The sequence below is a fragment of the Nelumbo lutea genome, chromosome 5, assembly GCF_056320005.1.
Source record: "Nelumbo lutea isolate HS-2025 chromosome 5, American lotus-T2T, whole genome shotgun sequence".
In the NCBI taxonomy this organism is placed as follows: Eukaryota; Viridiplantae; Streptophyta; class Magnoliopsida; order Proteales; family Nelumbonaceae; genus Nelumbo; species Nelumbo lutea.
In genome coordinates, this window is record NC_142688.1 from 59,030,939 (window position 1) to 59,049,054 (window position 18,116).

At 40.0% G+C, this 18,116-nt stretch overlaps 1 protein-coding gene across 5 annotated transcripts in view; it reads right to left on the minus strand.

The window, feature by feature from the left end:
* LOC148852625 (ran-binding protein M homolog) overlaps positions 1–18,116 on the minus strand; it is a 56,375-nt gene that overhangs the window by 16,414 nt on the left and 21,845 nt on the right. For all 5 annotated transcript variants that reach the window (XM_088944389.1, XM_088944385.1, XM_088944387.1 and 2 more), the window contains one exon: positions 4,622–4,690. In XM_088944389.1, coding sequence (XP_088800515.1) covers positions 4,622–4,690 — 69 coding nt within the window. The remainder of the gene's footprint in view (positions 1–4,621; positions 4,691–18,116) is intronic.

Consider the following 18,116-nt stretch of genomic DNA (forward strand, 5'->3'; position numbering starts at 1 on the left):
CAAGAGATAGGTAGTTGAGGCAAGCCTATTTATGTAATTATTGTTGGAAATGATATTTCCATGTATTCATTCCAAGCCAAATGTCCTTATTTTTACATTCTCTTTGCTAACCAAAGTTACTTTTTCCCAAGGCAATGTTCTGTAGTTATTTTTTCTCTATAACTATTGTGTCCTTTGGCAGTATTGTAGGGCATCCAAACAATAGATGAGTTCTATCATGGGAGATCCAGATAGCCTGATTCCTTATAGACCTAAAACATCCTAACTATGGGACTATGGATGAGCCTGGACCAATTCTGATATTGATTCATGATAGGGTTCTAGTATCCAATTATGATACACACTGATATGGGTGAGCCTGGACCACTCACTTTAAAAGTTAGCACATGGATAGTTTCTACTAGGTGGAGTGGTGGGATCTTGTCCATTGAAGTGAGACTTTAGACTACCATGTGGGTGTAATCTGGGATACACACTGACATGAGCCAATTCTGATATTAATACATGATGGGATTCTAGTAATCAACTCCCAAAAGCCTCTGAGATGAATATGGGAAGAGTCCTTGTGGCACTAGGACTCTTAGGAAAGTTTCTAGGGCTTGTCTTACAATGTCCTGATTGATCTGGGAATCCCTGATATACCTGAATGATTGATTGCTAGCAGCTACCTTGAAACAGTTTCAAAGCAAGAAACTGAGTTTCAGGTTTCCCAATTAGAGCAGAACTCTTGGTTAAATCCCAACCAAATTTGAACACTGTTGTGCAAAAAGACTGAATTGTTTTTTATCTTTACAATGAATCAAATCAATTTATTTCCTTCAATTTCACTTTCAATTTTTATTGCACATTACTCCATTTTCAATAAATATACTTTACCACTACCATTTAAAAAAAGGAATTCAAGATTTATCAACAAGAATTGTACTAAAGAATCAATCATACAGAAAATTATAATCGAAGTGGTGCATTGGGTAAGGACAATGGACATCTTTGTTCCCTTTTCTATGGCTGGTATTTGAAGATCGCAAATGGTGGCAGACTCAAGCATAAGAAAGTATAAGCAGCAACCATTCAGAGCCACCTGGTAATGACCAAATAAAGCTAAACTTGGATAACAATTGAATTAGGAACCTCAGACCATCTGGGATAGGTGGAGTCTTCCAAAAAGGAGATGGTACCAAACTAGCAATCTATTCAGATCCAACAGGTCATGAATGCTCCTTGGCAACTTAAATGCTAACTGTTTTGCAAGATTGAAACCAGACAGAACACTAAACTTCAGGAAAATAGAGATTGAGATAGATTCAAAAGTAGTGGTGAACTGGATGAGGAATAGCAGCTGGGCTATGTGGCTATATAGAAATGTGATGAGAGAAATTAAATGTCTAGTAATGGACCTTGACACAAGAATCACATGGACTCTAAGGTCAGCAAATACTCACTGACCAATTAGCAAAGCAAGGTTTCTACAGGGAACAACTTTTCAAGGTCCAATTGTAACATATATAGTTTAAAAGGGATAGATGATTTCACTTCCAGCCTATGGAATAAATGTAAAGTAAGATATACTTAATTTACACAAATTAGTCTAAACGGTTGCCAATAAAAAAATAACATATTGTGCTCAAAAATTAAATGGGCATTAAAGATCTCTGCTTATAAAAATAATTAATTCAGTTTTCAAGCTAGCAAGATAACTGGCATCTGTACTAAGATTGGAAGTGCCAAAGAGACTGGTTTGCAAGATTTCTTGTTTGTTAGTGAACATTCATGTTCTATTCCCTTGCTTAAAATGCAACTATGTAAAGCAAAAACTGAGATCTTAACAAATAAGGGAAACAAATCATTTTGATAATTTTTCATCACAATTCTTCTGCATATTCTTCTTGTTGTCTATTTCTTTTCTTTCTTTTTTCCCTCTGGGGGTGTGGAACAATAGGTAACAGCATTTTTATTTCATCCAGATACAAGGCATTATGCAATTTTACCAATTCATGGCAATCTTCAAAGAATATGCTAGCAAATAGGCCATACCACTACCAAATGAAGGTAAATATAACCACAAAGGCATTGATGTAATATTTTTTTTATCAGTAAATATGTATTTTATTAAAATTCAGATTGTAAGCAGTTCATACAACTTGATGATGAGACTAATGATCCCCTTTCATCACTCTATTCACCCCTCATTATAGTGTAGCCCAAAATAATTGCTATCTCAATGCCCCTTGTTTTGCTAATCCATCAGCTAGCCCATTTGCACTTCTTCTGACCCATTTAAATTCCGCCTCAACCTCTTTTGCAATCTTCTCCACTTCCCTAATCACATGTTTAAATGTCCATGAAGACATTGATGTAATATTAAGTAGTTATGTTTGGCTACACAAGACTATAAATGCCGCCAGCCAATACTTTTTGCCTCTCTAATCTCTTTTCTCTTCTTCTTTTCTCCCTCCTCTTCTTTTCTTCTTCTTCTTCTCTGAAATCATGGTATCAGAGTGGGATAGGTCTCTGCAAATCCTTCTTTTCTTTTTGATCAAAGCCCCCTCTACTCTTCTTTGGACTGAGAACGGAAGAACAACCTAGCCCTGAGATCACTTCGGCTGTTTTTTCTCCTTCCACAACTTGATCAGAACTCAGTAAAATTGATCCCAGGAATTAGTGGATGACTGAGATACTTCTAAGAGGTTGGTAATTATTTTTTCCTGGTTTTCTTATTATTCTTGGATTGCAAACTCCAGAAATCTACTCGGGCTGAACAAGGGCAACAATCAAGCCTTTTTTTTCTTTGGTTCTTGGTCTGGTTACCAGGAAGAGGCAGTGGTCTTCCTTGACCGAATGGTATAAGGGGAGTTAGATACTTTCTTGTGGATCTGAAGATCCAGAACTGTATAAATGTGGAACCTCAGTAGGTCATGGGTGACCTGGTTGAGTTTGTAGAAGTACTGCAGCAGCTCTATTGAAGTGTTTGTGGCTCGTAGTAGCTCTGGAGAGGTCTGGTAGACCTGCGAATATTTGCAACAGCAGGTGCTGTCTTTTTTTGAAGTAGTTTTGACACATAAAGTTCTCTAGAAGGAGAGGGCTGTTATCCTGTGTGTGTGGACTGTAAGAACAGAATTGTTGTTCTCTTAGAAGTGATTGCTTATGGCCACTAAAGACTCTAAAACTTCAGGAACTACCTCTAGTCAGGGTACAGTGGTCATGATAGATTAAGCTTCCCAGTGACTATTACTCCCTCGGATGGCAGAAATTACTTGACTTGGTCCAAAGAAATGCGACTGTATATTACAGTCAGGGGTAAGGCAGGATATATCAATGGGAAAGGAACCCAGTTCTGGTACCGCTGAACATGACAAGTGGGACCAAGAGAACTGTATGATTATGTATGTCATGACTTTTGACATCCATATTACCCTCTGTTAAGCATAATTTTATGTGGGCTGACAGCAAAAGAAATATGGGAACAAGCAAAGGCAACATATTCGGAACAAAGACATTATACTAGAATCTATCAACTTCAAGTAGAATCTTCAACATGGAAGCAAGAGGAAAGGAGTCTATCAGCTTATTATTCTGCACTCACTTCAATCTGAAAAGTTGAATTACTACCAAGGTATTGAGTGGGAAAGTGAGAAAGATGCCAAAGCCTATAAACAGTTGGCCTCTCAGCAACATCTCTTTGCTTTTCTATTGGGATTTAATCCCATGTATGAACCCATTCATGTACAGAATTTGGGCAGCAAGGACCTTCCTTCTATCCAAGAGGTGTATTCCCTAGTACAATCAAAGGAAAGTAGGAGGTTGGCTATGAATGCTCCTGAGGGGGAGACTATTGCTTTAGCAGTGAGAAACAACACAAGTTCAGCAAGAAAGGGGGAAGGCCAAAAAAGAGTGGATGATGAAGATAAACTGAGCAAGAAATCAGCACAGGAATAGAGTAAGAAACTAAATCAGAAGAAATTCACCTCAGCAAACTTAGCATCTCATGAGTGTCAAAATGGTCTTTCTACCGTGAGCTCTTCTCAAGATTGCTCCCAAAGTTCTGAAGAACAACTGGCAGATGTTCTGACCAAGGGATTTAACTCCTTGCAGCATTATGATCTTTGTGACAAGTTGAGGATGATTGATATCTATGCCCCAACTTGAGGGGGAGTGATGTAATATTAAGTAGTTATGTGCCTTAAGGGACACTTTTGTCTTTTTATCCTATTTTATTATGTTTAGCTACCCTAGATTATAAATATAAAGTTGGCGCCACCAACCAATACTTCTTCTCTAAAATCAGACATTATTATAAGAGAAGCTAAAAGTGGTTCGGGTTGATGATATGTTGGTCATTAGAGATAGCATAGAACTATCCAGATCCCTCTAGCTCTACCTATAGTATAACACCATGAAATTGCATTTTCCAACTAACAGAGTAAATGCATTCCAATAACAGTCAAGTTCATTATAAACACTGTAAAATAGTTAAATGGAAATAATCAAGAAGATCAAAACCAGATGAATTTTACTATTTGAAATATATATATATATATATATATATATATATATATATATATATATATATATATAAATAAGAGGCAATTAGAATTTACTCTATCAGAATGAGGCAGTCTACCTGCACAATCTGAGGGTACCAATCTCGAAGTTTACCAAATGCAGAATCAACATCTCCACTCCTGATAAGCTTTATTGATAGAGAAAATAGATTAGAGAAAATTAACATCATACACAAAAAAAAAACCTGAAAATATGAGTCTAAGGTAACACTAGTATACAGTTTATCATAAGATGCACAAATTCCAATTAATCCAACAGAAAAGGGTAACATATCAAAGTTTTTTCTTCTGATCAATTAACATATCAAAGTTTTTAGTTGCCATCAGATTGTCAGTGTGTTTCTGTGCTTTCATTGAAGTTTTGTGGTCCTGGACTCCTAGTTTTCTTTCACAAGCAAGTAAATTACAAAGAAACTGCTGGTACTCTTCCCAGAATGCAATCACATCCACTGACAGACCACCCGGCCTCTCCAGAATTTACAACCAAGATCTCACCATCTCATGTCTCATGTGTTGTCAATCTCCAAGTAGCTGCTAATAAGTACTGAATAACATGAACAGTTGGAAATCCCTCCCTCCCTCTTTCTCTACCTACCTACCTACCTGGTCCTGGAGGTTGGCTCCCTCGAAAGAACCCTGAGACAAAGCAGTTTTGCATCACAGAACAAGAAACCTCAGTTACAGTGGTTATGATTTTAGATTATGACTGCTTGGAGGAAGATACTTTCGGTAGAGAGAGAGTTTTTTGTTCGAGTGTCAAGGAGGAAAAGTTCTGAAGTTTGAAGAGAAAGGGAGATCCACGTTTTTCTTGTCTCAAGTTGTGGTGGGTTGAATTAATGGTTTTATTGATGGGGCAATCCATGCAGTTGACAAGACCAGGCTAGTAGAGTGTTTGGATAAAAGATGGGGTTCTCTTTTCAATTGAGAAGAAAGTTAATAGTAAAGGATGTTTTTGAGACTGGATGAAGTGTTGGGAGATGGAAGGAGACAGGATATTTGTTTGCTAGAAGGGAGGAATGGTCAGGGCTGGGCCATAGTTGCTAAGGTGTTGCACGAGTTTGAAGAATAGTGTTGGTTGAAAAAGGAAAATTTGTAGAGTTTGGGGGGTTAAGAAGATGTTTCAGGGAGGTTCCAAGGAGTAGTGTACTACCAGGCTCATGTTGGGAGGTTGCAAGGAGGATTGGAGTAAAACGACGGTTGTGATAGCCAAGAAGAAAGTAGTAGATTGGACAATGATCCTTAATCACGTTATGATCAGAATTCCAACTTTGGAATCGGCTGTGCTCATCCCTTTTGATGACAGTAACGCTGTGCTGGATTTATGGAAGGTTCAGGCAGAATTTATGAATGTTGAAGCATAGGAAGCCATGGTTACCATGGTGAACTGAACACCTTCCTGCAATGAAATTTCAATCCCTGAAGGAAGTGTGATATTGAAGGTTTTTAGACTTCTGTTCAACTAATGGATGGATCACACCTTTGATAAGATAGCAGCAGTGTGCGGAGGAGTTCTGGAAGATGTTTGTACTGCTGATCTTCATGACGCAAAGATTAAAATTGCTGGTGCTAAACTGGAAAGGATCTCCCGTTTGATTGATCTCTTTGTTGAAGGAAGATGGTGGAAGCTCTGGGTGGCATCGGAAGATGAAGTGCTTCTGTGGTCCAGGGGGAGAGAGGTTGAAGATGATACCGATTGGGTTTTGTGGAACCCACGTGATAAAAACAAAGTGGAAGGAACAGAGAAAAAGGAATAAGTTGAAGGGATTGGTGTTAAAAGTTCGATGCTGAATAATTTGCATGTTCAATCTTCAAAAAAAAAAAGGTGATGATGGTGCTGATCTCGAGAAAGGGGAGATTGGAAAGGGAGAAAGAGGGTAACTTACAACTGGTTGGGCCTGTCATTATTTTCCTAACATGTGATTCTCTTGGGGAGCACGTGGGTGAAAAAGAGGGAGATAAGCTGGGCAGGAAACAGATGGGCTTTGGGCAGGATTGTAATGGTGGACCCAACAAAATTAAGTCACTTAGTTCTGGGCGGAAGGGTGGGCCTGTTTACAAAGGCACATTAATCCAAGATTTTAAGAGGCTTTCTGGGGTTGAGCTGGTTGATGAATACAAAATTTTTGAGTTGAGTAGTTCAACATTGAGGCAAGTGACGACGGAAGGTGGTGAGTGCGCTGTTGATCAATCAGATGGTTCAATGTCTAAAGAAGTGTCAATAGAAGAGGTTACAGAGGAAGCGATTTGTGATGCCAAAGGTTTCGTATGGAATATGGCAAATTTTTTCATTAAAAATAACAACAATTCAATGACCTTAGAGAAGGTTGATATGGGTGAAAAGAGGTGTATAAAAGAGAAGGGTGATGGTAAGCTGGATTTTGAAGTCAGTTTTCTTCAAGAGAAAAAAAGGGGAGGATGGGGAAGACATCTTGGACGCCACTGATAATAAGGAAAAAGTTTTGGAAAGGATTGAGGGAGAGGATTGGGGAGGGCAGAGAGTATTGGTGGAAGAAGAGAATGGTGCAGAGTCTATTCTGACTTTTCCGGGAAGTAATGAAAGTAGAATCGCAGAAGAGGGGGAGAGCAGACAGGGAGGTGAGGTGGATAGGATTGAAGGAGCAAAGAAAACGAGAGATGTGGAAGAGTTGTTGGGGAACAGAGAAGGGGATGGAGGATTAAAATGGGGGGGGGGGGGGGGTTAAACCATATAAAGGAAAAAAAAAACATTTCCCTTAGAGAAGAACAGAAAGGAGGGAAATGGAAGCAGAATCAGGGGAGGTAAGTGAGTTTGAACTGATGATTGATGAGACTCGTAAGGTAGAGAAGACTTGTGACATCGAGAAAGTGGTGAATAAGGGAGTGGAAGTCAGCAAAATTCTGGGTCCGCTTTTCCTAGGAGGGGAGGAATTTGCAAAGGAAGCATTAAGATCTGTAGAGGAAAGGATAGAGGAGAATAAAAATACAGTAGCTCCAGTGGTTGACTGCAATTACGATAACTCAATAATTGAAGAGTTGGATGCAGGTGTTGGAGGTTGCGGGGATATCACTACGGAGAGAGAAGAAGAGTTCGAGGGGGTGGTGGTTTCAGATAGGGGTCAGAAGTCTGCAGGGAATTTGGAAGAAGCTGTGGGAACTCTGAATACAGTTAGAAGATTCACAGTTCAAAGGAATAAAAGAAATCAGCAGCAGATCCCAGTTTCTAAGGTTTTTGCGAGGATAAATGGAGGCCTGTTTGGTGTTGGGCCTAACAAGCTTGTCAAAAAACCCAAACGATTAGTCAGAAGACAACAAAAGGATTGCATTCAAAAAACTGAGAAGAAAAGTTAAATGTGTTGGAGTACCATTATGGGGGCAGGGTGTTTTTCTTGGGTATCTTCTAGATGTCAGGGTGGTTTTGGTGGTTTTGGAGTACCGTTTTGTTGCTTTTATGAGGGGTTTTCATTAGTTGGGTTTATCTTTAGCAAGTTTGGAATTGTTTGTTTGGGTTTTATCAGCCTCCTTTTCGTTTAGTCTTTTGTCTCGGCTGATTGCTTATCACCCTCCTTGTATCTTCCTTTTTATTTCAATAAAATTTTCTTTTATCTTCAAAAAAAAAAAAAAAAAAGAGCATCAGCTGAACATATGCTAACCTGATAGCCTAAAGGAAGAATGCAGGCTAAAAGATAAACATCTAGCTACCCAAATATGATGATGAAAATGCAAAAGCCTGTAACTACCCAAATGATGGTTGTATGTAAATGCCCTTACATCACAAGGTTCTTATACCCCATAAAATTTTCCCTCAGCTTTGTAGGTAGCTCATGTATCTTTGTCCCATTTCCTGTCTTGTTGTATATGCTTTTCTTTTTCATAATGAATTGTAATTTGTGTGAATAGTAAACAGTGCAAATTGCAGGTACGACAAAATTTTATTTTTATATAATTTTTGTTACATAATGTACTTGGTAAGAAATAATGCTTTCCATATTCTTACAGAACAAAAAAATCCACTAACAAGAATTTACCATTTTAAGTTTTATCTGAATTGTTTTAATTTATCATTTTATATATTTTATTAGATAAAACATTTTAGATGCCTTGAACAATGCTATTCACACCAATGTTGAAAACAGCTTTCATTCATTTAACCAACTTAACTCTCAGGGAACCTCTCTTTTACTTGTCACCTAGCAAAACATATAGAATAAATTTGAATTATTGATATTATGTCCTTTTAATTATTTAATTGTTTAGATTGCATTGTCATATCTTAAATGCATGAACTAAGCCTCTGACCAATTGAAGTAACAATCTTAATTATCTAATGGGCCTAATAAATCAATTAACTTCATTTGAAATTTTGAATTTCAAGTTCATCTTTTTTAATAAACATAGATGTATTTTCTTGTAATTTTTCTGATTTTTTTTAATTTTTTATACGTATTTTTATATTTTTCTAATCTTTTAATTATTCAAAAGTTTTGTGCACCATTTTCAAAACACCTTAGGCACATTTGGACCCTAGTGCTTTTTGTGCACCTCTTGCACTTAAAACACTAGCACTCACACCAAAAGGACCTAAATTACCCAAACTGCTCCCATCAAAGTTGAACTTTAAGACACCTCTGCAGTTGTTAGTACAATTGAGCCATAGCCCTTTTGGAATAAGTGTTTTCCATTTCTCTCCATCGCCTATAAATGTTATCCATCAAGAAGGCTAAAAATATACCTCCATGGCTCCATGGATTTGATTCAATGCACCCCACTCACTGTAATAAACTCAATTATGGCTGCCTTGGTTTTATTCTGCTACTTCAAAATCTTTGCTTTTCTTTCTTCCCATATTATTCAAATGACTGATGCTCAAGTGTACCTCCACATAATTACTCACTCTTTCTTGGTCACTTAAAAGTTAATGAGCTGAGCCAATATTTGATTGAATACTTCATGCTGCAGCCAGAAAAAAGATAAAATCCAAGCCCAAATGGAGGTAACAAATGGACAGAAGATTAGTGAATGATAAGAAATCTCCCCACTTGATTTGTAAAGACAAATATGTGGGGATAAATACCAATTAGACCTACTCTTTTGGAAAAATCATAAGTATTAATTATCTCATGGAAAACCTACTAGCAAAATGCCTCAACTTTAGGACAAGTTTACTCCACATTTATTTTATAGAAAAAATGCTGCAAAAAGGGGAGGAAGAGAAAAGGATATAGAAGAAGGAAGCACTAGAAAATGAACCAAAGGGGTGGAATGTGACCATCAAATTTATGTTGGTAAAAAAAAAAAAATCCCTTCTAAGACTTGCACAAAAAAATGGCATTGAGGGCTTCTGAGTTTCTAAGACCTCTTTTAAAGCCCAAATCTTAATCAAAACCAAAAGAGAACAGAAGTAAATGAGTTTGGACACAGGCTCCTTCAGGATAAGGAATACAAAGATGGAGTTAGCGTCTTGGAAGAAAAACTACCTATCTTTGGGGGGTAGGATAGCTCTGATTAAGTCCACATTGGCTAATCTCCCTGTTTACTTCTTGTCTGTGTTTAAAATTCCTATGGGAGTGTGCGAAGTTTTGGAAAAATTAATGAGGGACTTCCTATGGGAACCAGGGGAGGAAAAAAGAGATCATAGAGTTAGGTGGGATATTGTTACCAAAGCCAAGAGTGATAGAAGGCTCGGATTGGGTAATTTACAGAAAAAGAATGAAGCCCTATTGGGGAAATGGCTATGGAGATTGACAAAGAAAAGGGATAATATGTGGACTCAAGTAATTCTAAGTATCCATGGACAAGCAGCGGACGGTTGGAACGCGGGAGTCTCATCTAGGGCTACAAGAGCTTCCCCTTGGAAATCCATCCATGCTATTTTACCCTCACTCCTTCCGCTCATCAGGTAAAACGTTTGTTCTGGTAATTCTGTGAAATTTTGGAAACATACGTGGGTAGAAAACTCACCTTTGAAAGAGCAAATTCCAGCTTTGTTCTCTCTCTCGAGTTTTAAAAATGAGCCTATCTCTACCTTTATATCCCCTACCTTGTCTGTTCCTTACTGGAACCTGGGCTTTAGAAGGGCTCTTAGAGACTCCAAGTTGAACACCATTTCAGATTTGCTTAAGATCCTAGATGAGGTGGTTATTGATCCCTCTAGTAGGGATAATAGGATTTGGGTTCCTTCCCCCTCGGTGTCTTTACTTGCTCTTCCTTTTTCAAAGAGTTAACCCAATCCCAATCGGCTTTAGGACACCCTTTCCCAGTCTTGGAAATTTGGGGTAAACCAATTCCTCCCAGAGTGGGTGCTTCTGCTGGGAAGCTTTCTTAGAAAAGTGTAACACTTGCGACTTACTTCAAAGGAAAAGGCCAAATTGGTGTTTGACCCCGCACTGGTGCATCCTATGTAAGGAGAATGGTGAGAGCTGCTATCTCTTAATGGTTTCCTGTCCCTTTGTATCAGAAATCTGGTGCTGGTTTTGTTCTCTCTTTGGTTGTAGGTGGTCCTACCCTCCAAGTGTGCAGAGCTTATTTAACACTACACTAGTGAGAGGGTTAAAAAAAAGAGGTAAATTTCTGTGGAGATGTGTAAGAGCAGCATTATGTTGGACAGTGTGGGAGAAAAGAAATTGAAGAATATTCCTTGAAAAAGAAAGAAATAAGGAAGCTATCATTGAAGTAATTTCCATTAGGGTGGCTCATTGGGTTAAGACCTTGAAGTTTTTTGAAGATTACACAGCAGGAGATATCATTAAGAACTGGAAAGAAATGGCTTGGTTAGCTCCTTTGAAATTTACCCCTTCTCCAGTTTGGGTTCCTCCACCTTTGGGTTACACTAAGCTGAACTTTGATGGAAACAGCGAAGGAAACCCAGGTCCTTCAGGTTTAGGTGGAGCTTTCAGGGATGAAAAAGGCCATATTATTGCAATGTATTTGAGGCCTATTCGTTGGGGGGATTCTCTGAGGGCTGAAATACTGGCAGTGTTGGAAGGAATTAAAACTTAAAAGAGCATGGCAGCTGAATATCAGAAAACTGGTGGCGGAAGGTGACTCGAGCCTGGTTAATAGGTGGCTGCATAAGGAAGACTTCAGTTTGTGGAAATACTTAAATGAGAAAAATAAAATTAAACATTTGACTCAAAATATGGAAGTTCAGTTTCAGTGGACTAAAAGGTGTGCCAATTCCCTGGAAGATTCTTTGGCTAAGCAATGGGTGGGAAGAGCTTTTCTTTTCTGGGGAGTTCTGTAATATGAAGTAAACTTTTAGGGAGGGTTAAGAGATTTTACCCCTCTCTCCCGTTGTATCCTCCTTTTTAATCTTTTTATTAATAAAAGTTTCTGTTATCTATCAAAAAAAATACAAAGATGGAAATCACTCATGAGTCTTCCCAAAAAAGGGCCTTGTAAAGTGAACAAACATCATATCAGAGAAAGTTTAAGAAAAGTGGAATAATGTCATGGATTTCCTTCAAAGGAGAAGCCAAAGTGTCCCTTGAAGATAAGCTAGCATCCCAACCATTATCCATCCATCAATGCTCAACACTATTTTATGCCACAAAATGCCCCTCTCAAGAGGCAATCTCCACAACCACATGCCCAGCAAAGCCATACTCTTATTCCCCAAGTTACCTAAGCCTAACCCTCCTTATTCTCTCCTCCCACTTAACAATTTCCACTTCACCAAATGATCCTGTTTTCATCTTTAGAGTTCCCATAAGAAACCTCTCATTATTTTCTCCATTTTCTTGACCATTAATTATCGAATCTTAAAAAAAAAATGCAAGTATATATAAAGAGATTAGCCATGTTTGGATTTGTGAGAGTAATTTGACCACCCAAAAAAAGAAGTATTTCCTTTTCTACAAAGCTAGCTTCTTCAAGAATCTATTAAGAACAGGGTTCTAGAGCCTACTTTCCTTAAGATTGGCACCTAAAGGGAGGACAAAGAATTTCATTGGCCAAGAGGTAATAATGCAGCCTAGAATTGCAGGAAGAGGCAAATTCATCGGTCCTCATATTGATTCCTACCAAGCATCTCTTATCAAGATTCTTTTTTAGGTTTCATATCACCTTGAACAATTTCATCACTAACCTCGAATTCTTAACATGTTGACCCCCTATCTAGATGTAAACGTGGAAGCAAGGAAAGAGTTCTTGGGTAAACAAATCAATGCTGACCCCCTAAATAGAATTCTTAGCATATTGATTCCTACCAAGCAGCTCTTATTAACATGTTGACCCCCTACCTAGAATATTAACTGTTTCGGTTATTATTTTCTAGTTCAAGGTGCATTAAGAATAACGCTCTATTATTTTAGAACCTTATACATTAAAAACCAAATCTCTAATTTGACACGGATCCACTAACTTGAGTCTATAAATAATCATTGTATTGCAATCTAAGAAGAGTTAATTTGATGAATAAACATTGGTATACTGAATTCTGGTTGTTGCCAGGAATTTTTTTTCTTTTACCTCTCTCTCTCTCTCTCTCTCTCACCTATTTCTTTTTATGACTTATGATTGATCTGTCTCTTTCCTATTTACCTTAACAGCAAGAGTTCTCCTCTTTCTATCTAATCTATTGATCATTCTTTGGTAGAAAGAAAGCTATCTACTTTCTAGGTTCACAAAATATTATAAACCGAGTAAACCAACCAAACCAGACCAATCCAATCATAGATGTCTGGTTTTATAAAAGCTCAGTCAGTTTCCATTTTGATAACAGTAGAAACCGACCATTCGGTTTGGTTACAGTTTATGTTTTCATGACCTGACTTAACACCAACCTGACCTGATAATATATACACACGCAAAATGGCGGATGAGAGAAGGTTCAGAGTAGTAGGAAGGTGGGGTGTTGATCGAAGCCAAGACTTTCAAGTTCGAAGAGGAAAGGATCAAAGGTGAGGATGCAATGAAAATCAGAGAGAATAACAGGGCGACTGTGTTGGTGTCAAAGGAGGTCATTGTCTGGATGAAAGGTTTCATAGATGGGGCTATCAACTCTGGTAAGGTGAATGGCTGGAAAAACTCAATGTCAGTTCTAGGTAAGAAATATGTAACAGAATTAAAAAGAAACAGAAAGGGATGGTTTATCTCTGTGGTGGAGTTTTTTGGAACAAATGGAAAGCAAATGCTATGTGTGCCGGAAGGGGGATTACGGAAAGGGTGGATGGATTTTGTGAAGGTGCTACAGTTTTTCCTTGTAGCCTTGGAAGTTAAGAGAGTGGATGGGGTGAAAAGAACTGGTAAAAAATCCAAAGACCAGGGTCAAAAAGTTCAGGAGGGGGCAGTTTCGATTAGTTCCTCTGGGAGTGTAAAAGTGCAAGGCCTTCCGACTGAAATGGTGGTTGCTTGCGCTTCTATTCATCATAGATTATTGGTAGGAGCAGGGAAGGATGAGTGGAAGAAAAGAAGGGTGCTAGTGGCTGATAAAGGAGTGACAGATTGGAGGAGGGTTCTGAGTACAGTTGCAGGGGAGATAGGTATTGGGAGTGAAGTTATGCTGTTCCCTTTTGCAGAGACGAAAGCCGTGCTTGATGTAGGCGACCAGGATCTAAGTTTTAAAGCAGTTGTGGTGGATGGAGGTCTGATACAGGTTCAGAACTGGAGCCCAATTTGCAATGAAGTTGAAGTCCAAGATGGGTGTGTCCGGCTGAAGCTTGTAGACCTTCCATTTCACCTCTGGCGAGGCTCTGTTCTTGAGCACATTGTGCAAAGTCTGGGAGGCATCTTGGTGAAAGCTGATAAACGAAATCTGGATGCCGTGGAGTTACGGGTAGCTGGTGTAAGGCATGAGAACCTGCCGAGGTTCTTTGAAATCTGCTCGGATAAAGCCTGGTACAAGGTATGGGTGGCTTCCGAAGTTGAACGGTCGTGGTGGGAAGGTGCTCCTAAGGTAGAAGATGATGAGCTGGCTGGGTGGTGGACACGTGGAGGGCAGAGGTTGGGAGATGAAAAGGTGGAGCAGATGAAAGATATTTTTGGGGTTACTGAGCCGGTTAGGGAAAACCAAACGACAAGCAACCTAATTAAGGAAACTAATTCAAATGGGTTTGAATTAAACAAATTAATGGCGGGCTCTTCTTCTTATGCTGATGTAGCAAAGAAGCAGGATGGGTTGGGGAGCAGAAAGGTTTGGTCCGAGCAGTTGAAGGAGGCGGGTGGGTCGGGCGGGACGAAGGTTGAGCCGGGACAGCGATGGAAGGGCCCACGTGACAACTTAAAAGGTCACGCGGGCGGGCCGGGTGGGTGTAACACTGAAAAGAGGCTCCACTTGAAGGACCCACGTGATAACTTAAAATGTCACGTGGTTCGGGGTATGGGGACTCTTCTTGGGTCGCTGATAGACGATGCTAATGGTCTATCATCGTCCCAAGTCGTGAGAAAGGGGGGATTGCATGCAATGGCGAAAAATGGACAAGAAGCGGGATTTGCAGTGGGTTTCCCGACAAAGTCTGGAGAAGCTTAGCCCCCTGTGACACTCCTCAGAGAGGCTGAATCCAAGATACGCTAGGGAAAGAACTGAAGAGAGGGAAGAGAAGGATGAAGGTTGGGTGCAGTGCAGTGAAGGAGATGAAGAATCGGAGGACTTTTCTGTTGTTGGTACTAGCGTGGGCAGTGTAAACGACGAAGGTAGTTGTGCTAGAGGTGACATGGATGGGTGGAATATTGCAAGCTTATTTCAGGATGAAAATTGCAATCGGTTTAACTCATTCCCAAGACTACAAAGTGTGCAAGGATTATCAGAAGGGGCAAACCAGGAGAACCGGAAGCACAGCAGGAACACACCATATGGGGGTGAACCAGGGGTAGAGTGGAAAGATCACCAGGATAACCAAAGGACAGAAGTACTTCCCAACCAACTCAAGCAGATAGATGGTTACCAACCTCTAGAACAAGAGAAGGAGGCCGGGAGCAGTCCTTTTATAGCTTGTCCATCAGTCCCAGGTAACCAAGTGATTTCGGTTTGTGCTAATAATGTGTCTCCTGTGTCTTTGGTTCCAAATTCCGTTTCTGTTCTATGTCCTGTACCCCATGAATATGCAGTCGAGCTAGCAGTCGGGCTCTCCGAGGAGGGGGAGAGGGGAAGGAAGGAAAGTGGGAAGGTGCGAGAAGGAAGGTATAGGAGTGAAAAAGTGTGGGAAATCATTGAAAGAGTGTTTAAGGAAGCGGAAGGGAAGTTGATCTGGAGGAGGGAAGGGGAGGAAGGAAGAGGAGAGGGGTTAGTGGAGAGGAGGGAAAGGAATGAGGGTAGAGATGGAAAGGTTTACGGGGAGAGAACAGGGAAGGAGGGAGGTAACAGGAGAGGGAGGATGGATAGAGAGGAAAGAACAGAGGTGGGACCAGAGGAGTGGAAGAAAGGGCATGTGGAAAGAGATGGAGGGGATTCTGTAGGAAGGGTAAGGGTGGAGGACTCGGTGAGAGAAGACATAATAGCAAAATTTGTAGGGAAGTTGGGTTGTAGGTTGGAAGATTTGAATGTGTTGAAATAAAGCTTACAAAAGAGGAAGAAAGAGATCAGAACAAAGAAGAGGAGATTGAGTGAAGTAGAGAGATTGAAGAGAGATGTAGAAGGAGACAAGAAGCTCGGGGTAAAAGGAGATAGAAGGAAAGGGGAAAAGTAGTGGGTAGGTGGCAAGGGGTTTAAAAAAGAAGCAGAATGAAGATTCTTAGTGGGAATGTGAGGAGAATTGGGAGTGCAAGGAAGAGAGCGACAATAAAAGAGGTAATAAGACTGTATGACCCAGACATTGTGTTGTTGCAAGAGTCTAAGAGAATAGAGTTTAATAACAAATGGGCAAGGAGTGTATGGAAAGCCAGGGGGATTGGCTAGGTGGCTGCTCCCTCATGGGGTGCTTCCGGGGGGATTGTAACAATGTGGAAAAGCGATGTGGTTGAAGGTTTGGAGGAGTTGATCGAAAAGTACACGATGTCCATGAAGTTTAAGCAGCAAGAGGATGATTTTATGTGGGTGCTCACAAATGTTTACGGGCCGAATGACTACAGAGATAGGAAGGAGTTGTGGGAGGAATCGGATGATGTTAGAGGGTTGTGGGATGGGCCCTGGTGCATGGGTGGGGATTTCAATGTGATCATATTCTCGGAGGAATCCAATAAGGTTAATCAGAAGGTGACAAAAAGCATGAGGAAGTTTAACAGTTTTGTGGATGCCTTTGAGCTTAAAGAGATTCCCCTAGCCCATAAGACATTTACATGGTCAAATCTCCAATCTATACCCATTTGCTCTAAGTTGGATAGATTCCTGTTCTCTTTGGATTGGGAAGAACATTGGGGAACCATGGCTTCTAGAGCTCTCCCAAGGGTGACCTCGGATCATTGGCCCATAGTGTTATGTAAGGAGGAAAGAAGGTGCGGAGGTCCTACCCCCTTTAGATTTGAAAATATGTGGTTACTTCATCCAGGGTTTACTAACAAGTGAGGGAGTGGTGGTATGAGTGTAACCCACTGGTGGAATGGGAGGGGATGAGATTCCATAAGAAACTACAATTCTTGAAAGGAAAAATCAAGGAGTGGAATTTGGTGGAGTTTGGGAGGGTAGAAGAAAGAAAGGGAGATCTGATGGATAAGATTGAAAGCCTTGACTCTAAAGAAGAAAAGGGAGAATTTGGAGAGGAAGACGATGATCTCAGGAGAGATTTGAGAAGACAGTTAGAGGACTGCCTACACAAGGAGGAAATTAGCTGGAGGCAAAAATCTCGGTGCAAATGGTTGCGAGAGGGAGACAGAAACACTAGGTATTTCCACTCTCTAGCAGATGGCAGGAGAAGGAAGAACTTTATCTCCAAATTGGTAGTAGATGGAGTTGAGTTAGTACAACAAAAGGAGATTGTCGGGGCTTGTGTGGAACACTTCAAATCTATCCTAAGAAGGCCTATGAGTAGAAGGGTGTGGGTAGAAGGATTGGATTGGCCAGATGTAGGGGTGGAGAATAGGAGAAGGTTGGAAAGAAGCTTTAATTTAGAAGAGATCAAGAAGGTTGTGTTTTCTATGGATATAACAAAAGCTCCAAGGCCAGATGGGTTCACAGTGCCTTTTTATCAAGACTGTTGGGATATCATGAAAGATGATCTTTTGTAGGTGTTTGAGGAGTTTTTCAAGAGAGGAATTGTCAATCCGGGTGTGAACACTACATTTATAGCCTTAATTCCAAAAAAGAAAGATGCATCCCACCCGAAGGATTTTAGGCCAATTAGCTTGGTTAATAGCTTGTATAAGATCATTGCAAAAGTGTTGTCTTTGAGGCTGAAGAAGGTATTGCCAGATATCATTGCACACTATCAAGGAACTTTTGTGAGTGGAAGACAAATTACTGATCGGATTTTAATTGCTAATGAGAGTGTGGAGAACTTTAAGAGGGATAAGAAGAAGGGAGTGGTCTGTAAGTTGGACCTGGAAAAGGCTTATGACTTGGTAGACTGGGATTTCTTGAGGAAAGTTTTGACTAAATTTGGGTTTGGGGCTAGATGGTGTAAGTGGATCATGGGTTGTGTCCGGAATTATCATTATTCAATGCTAGTGAATGGGACAGTGGTAGATTTCTTTCCAGCCAGTAGGGGT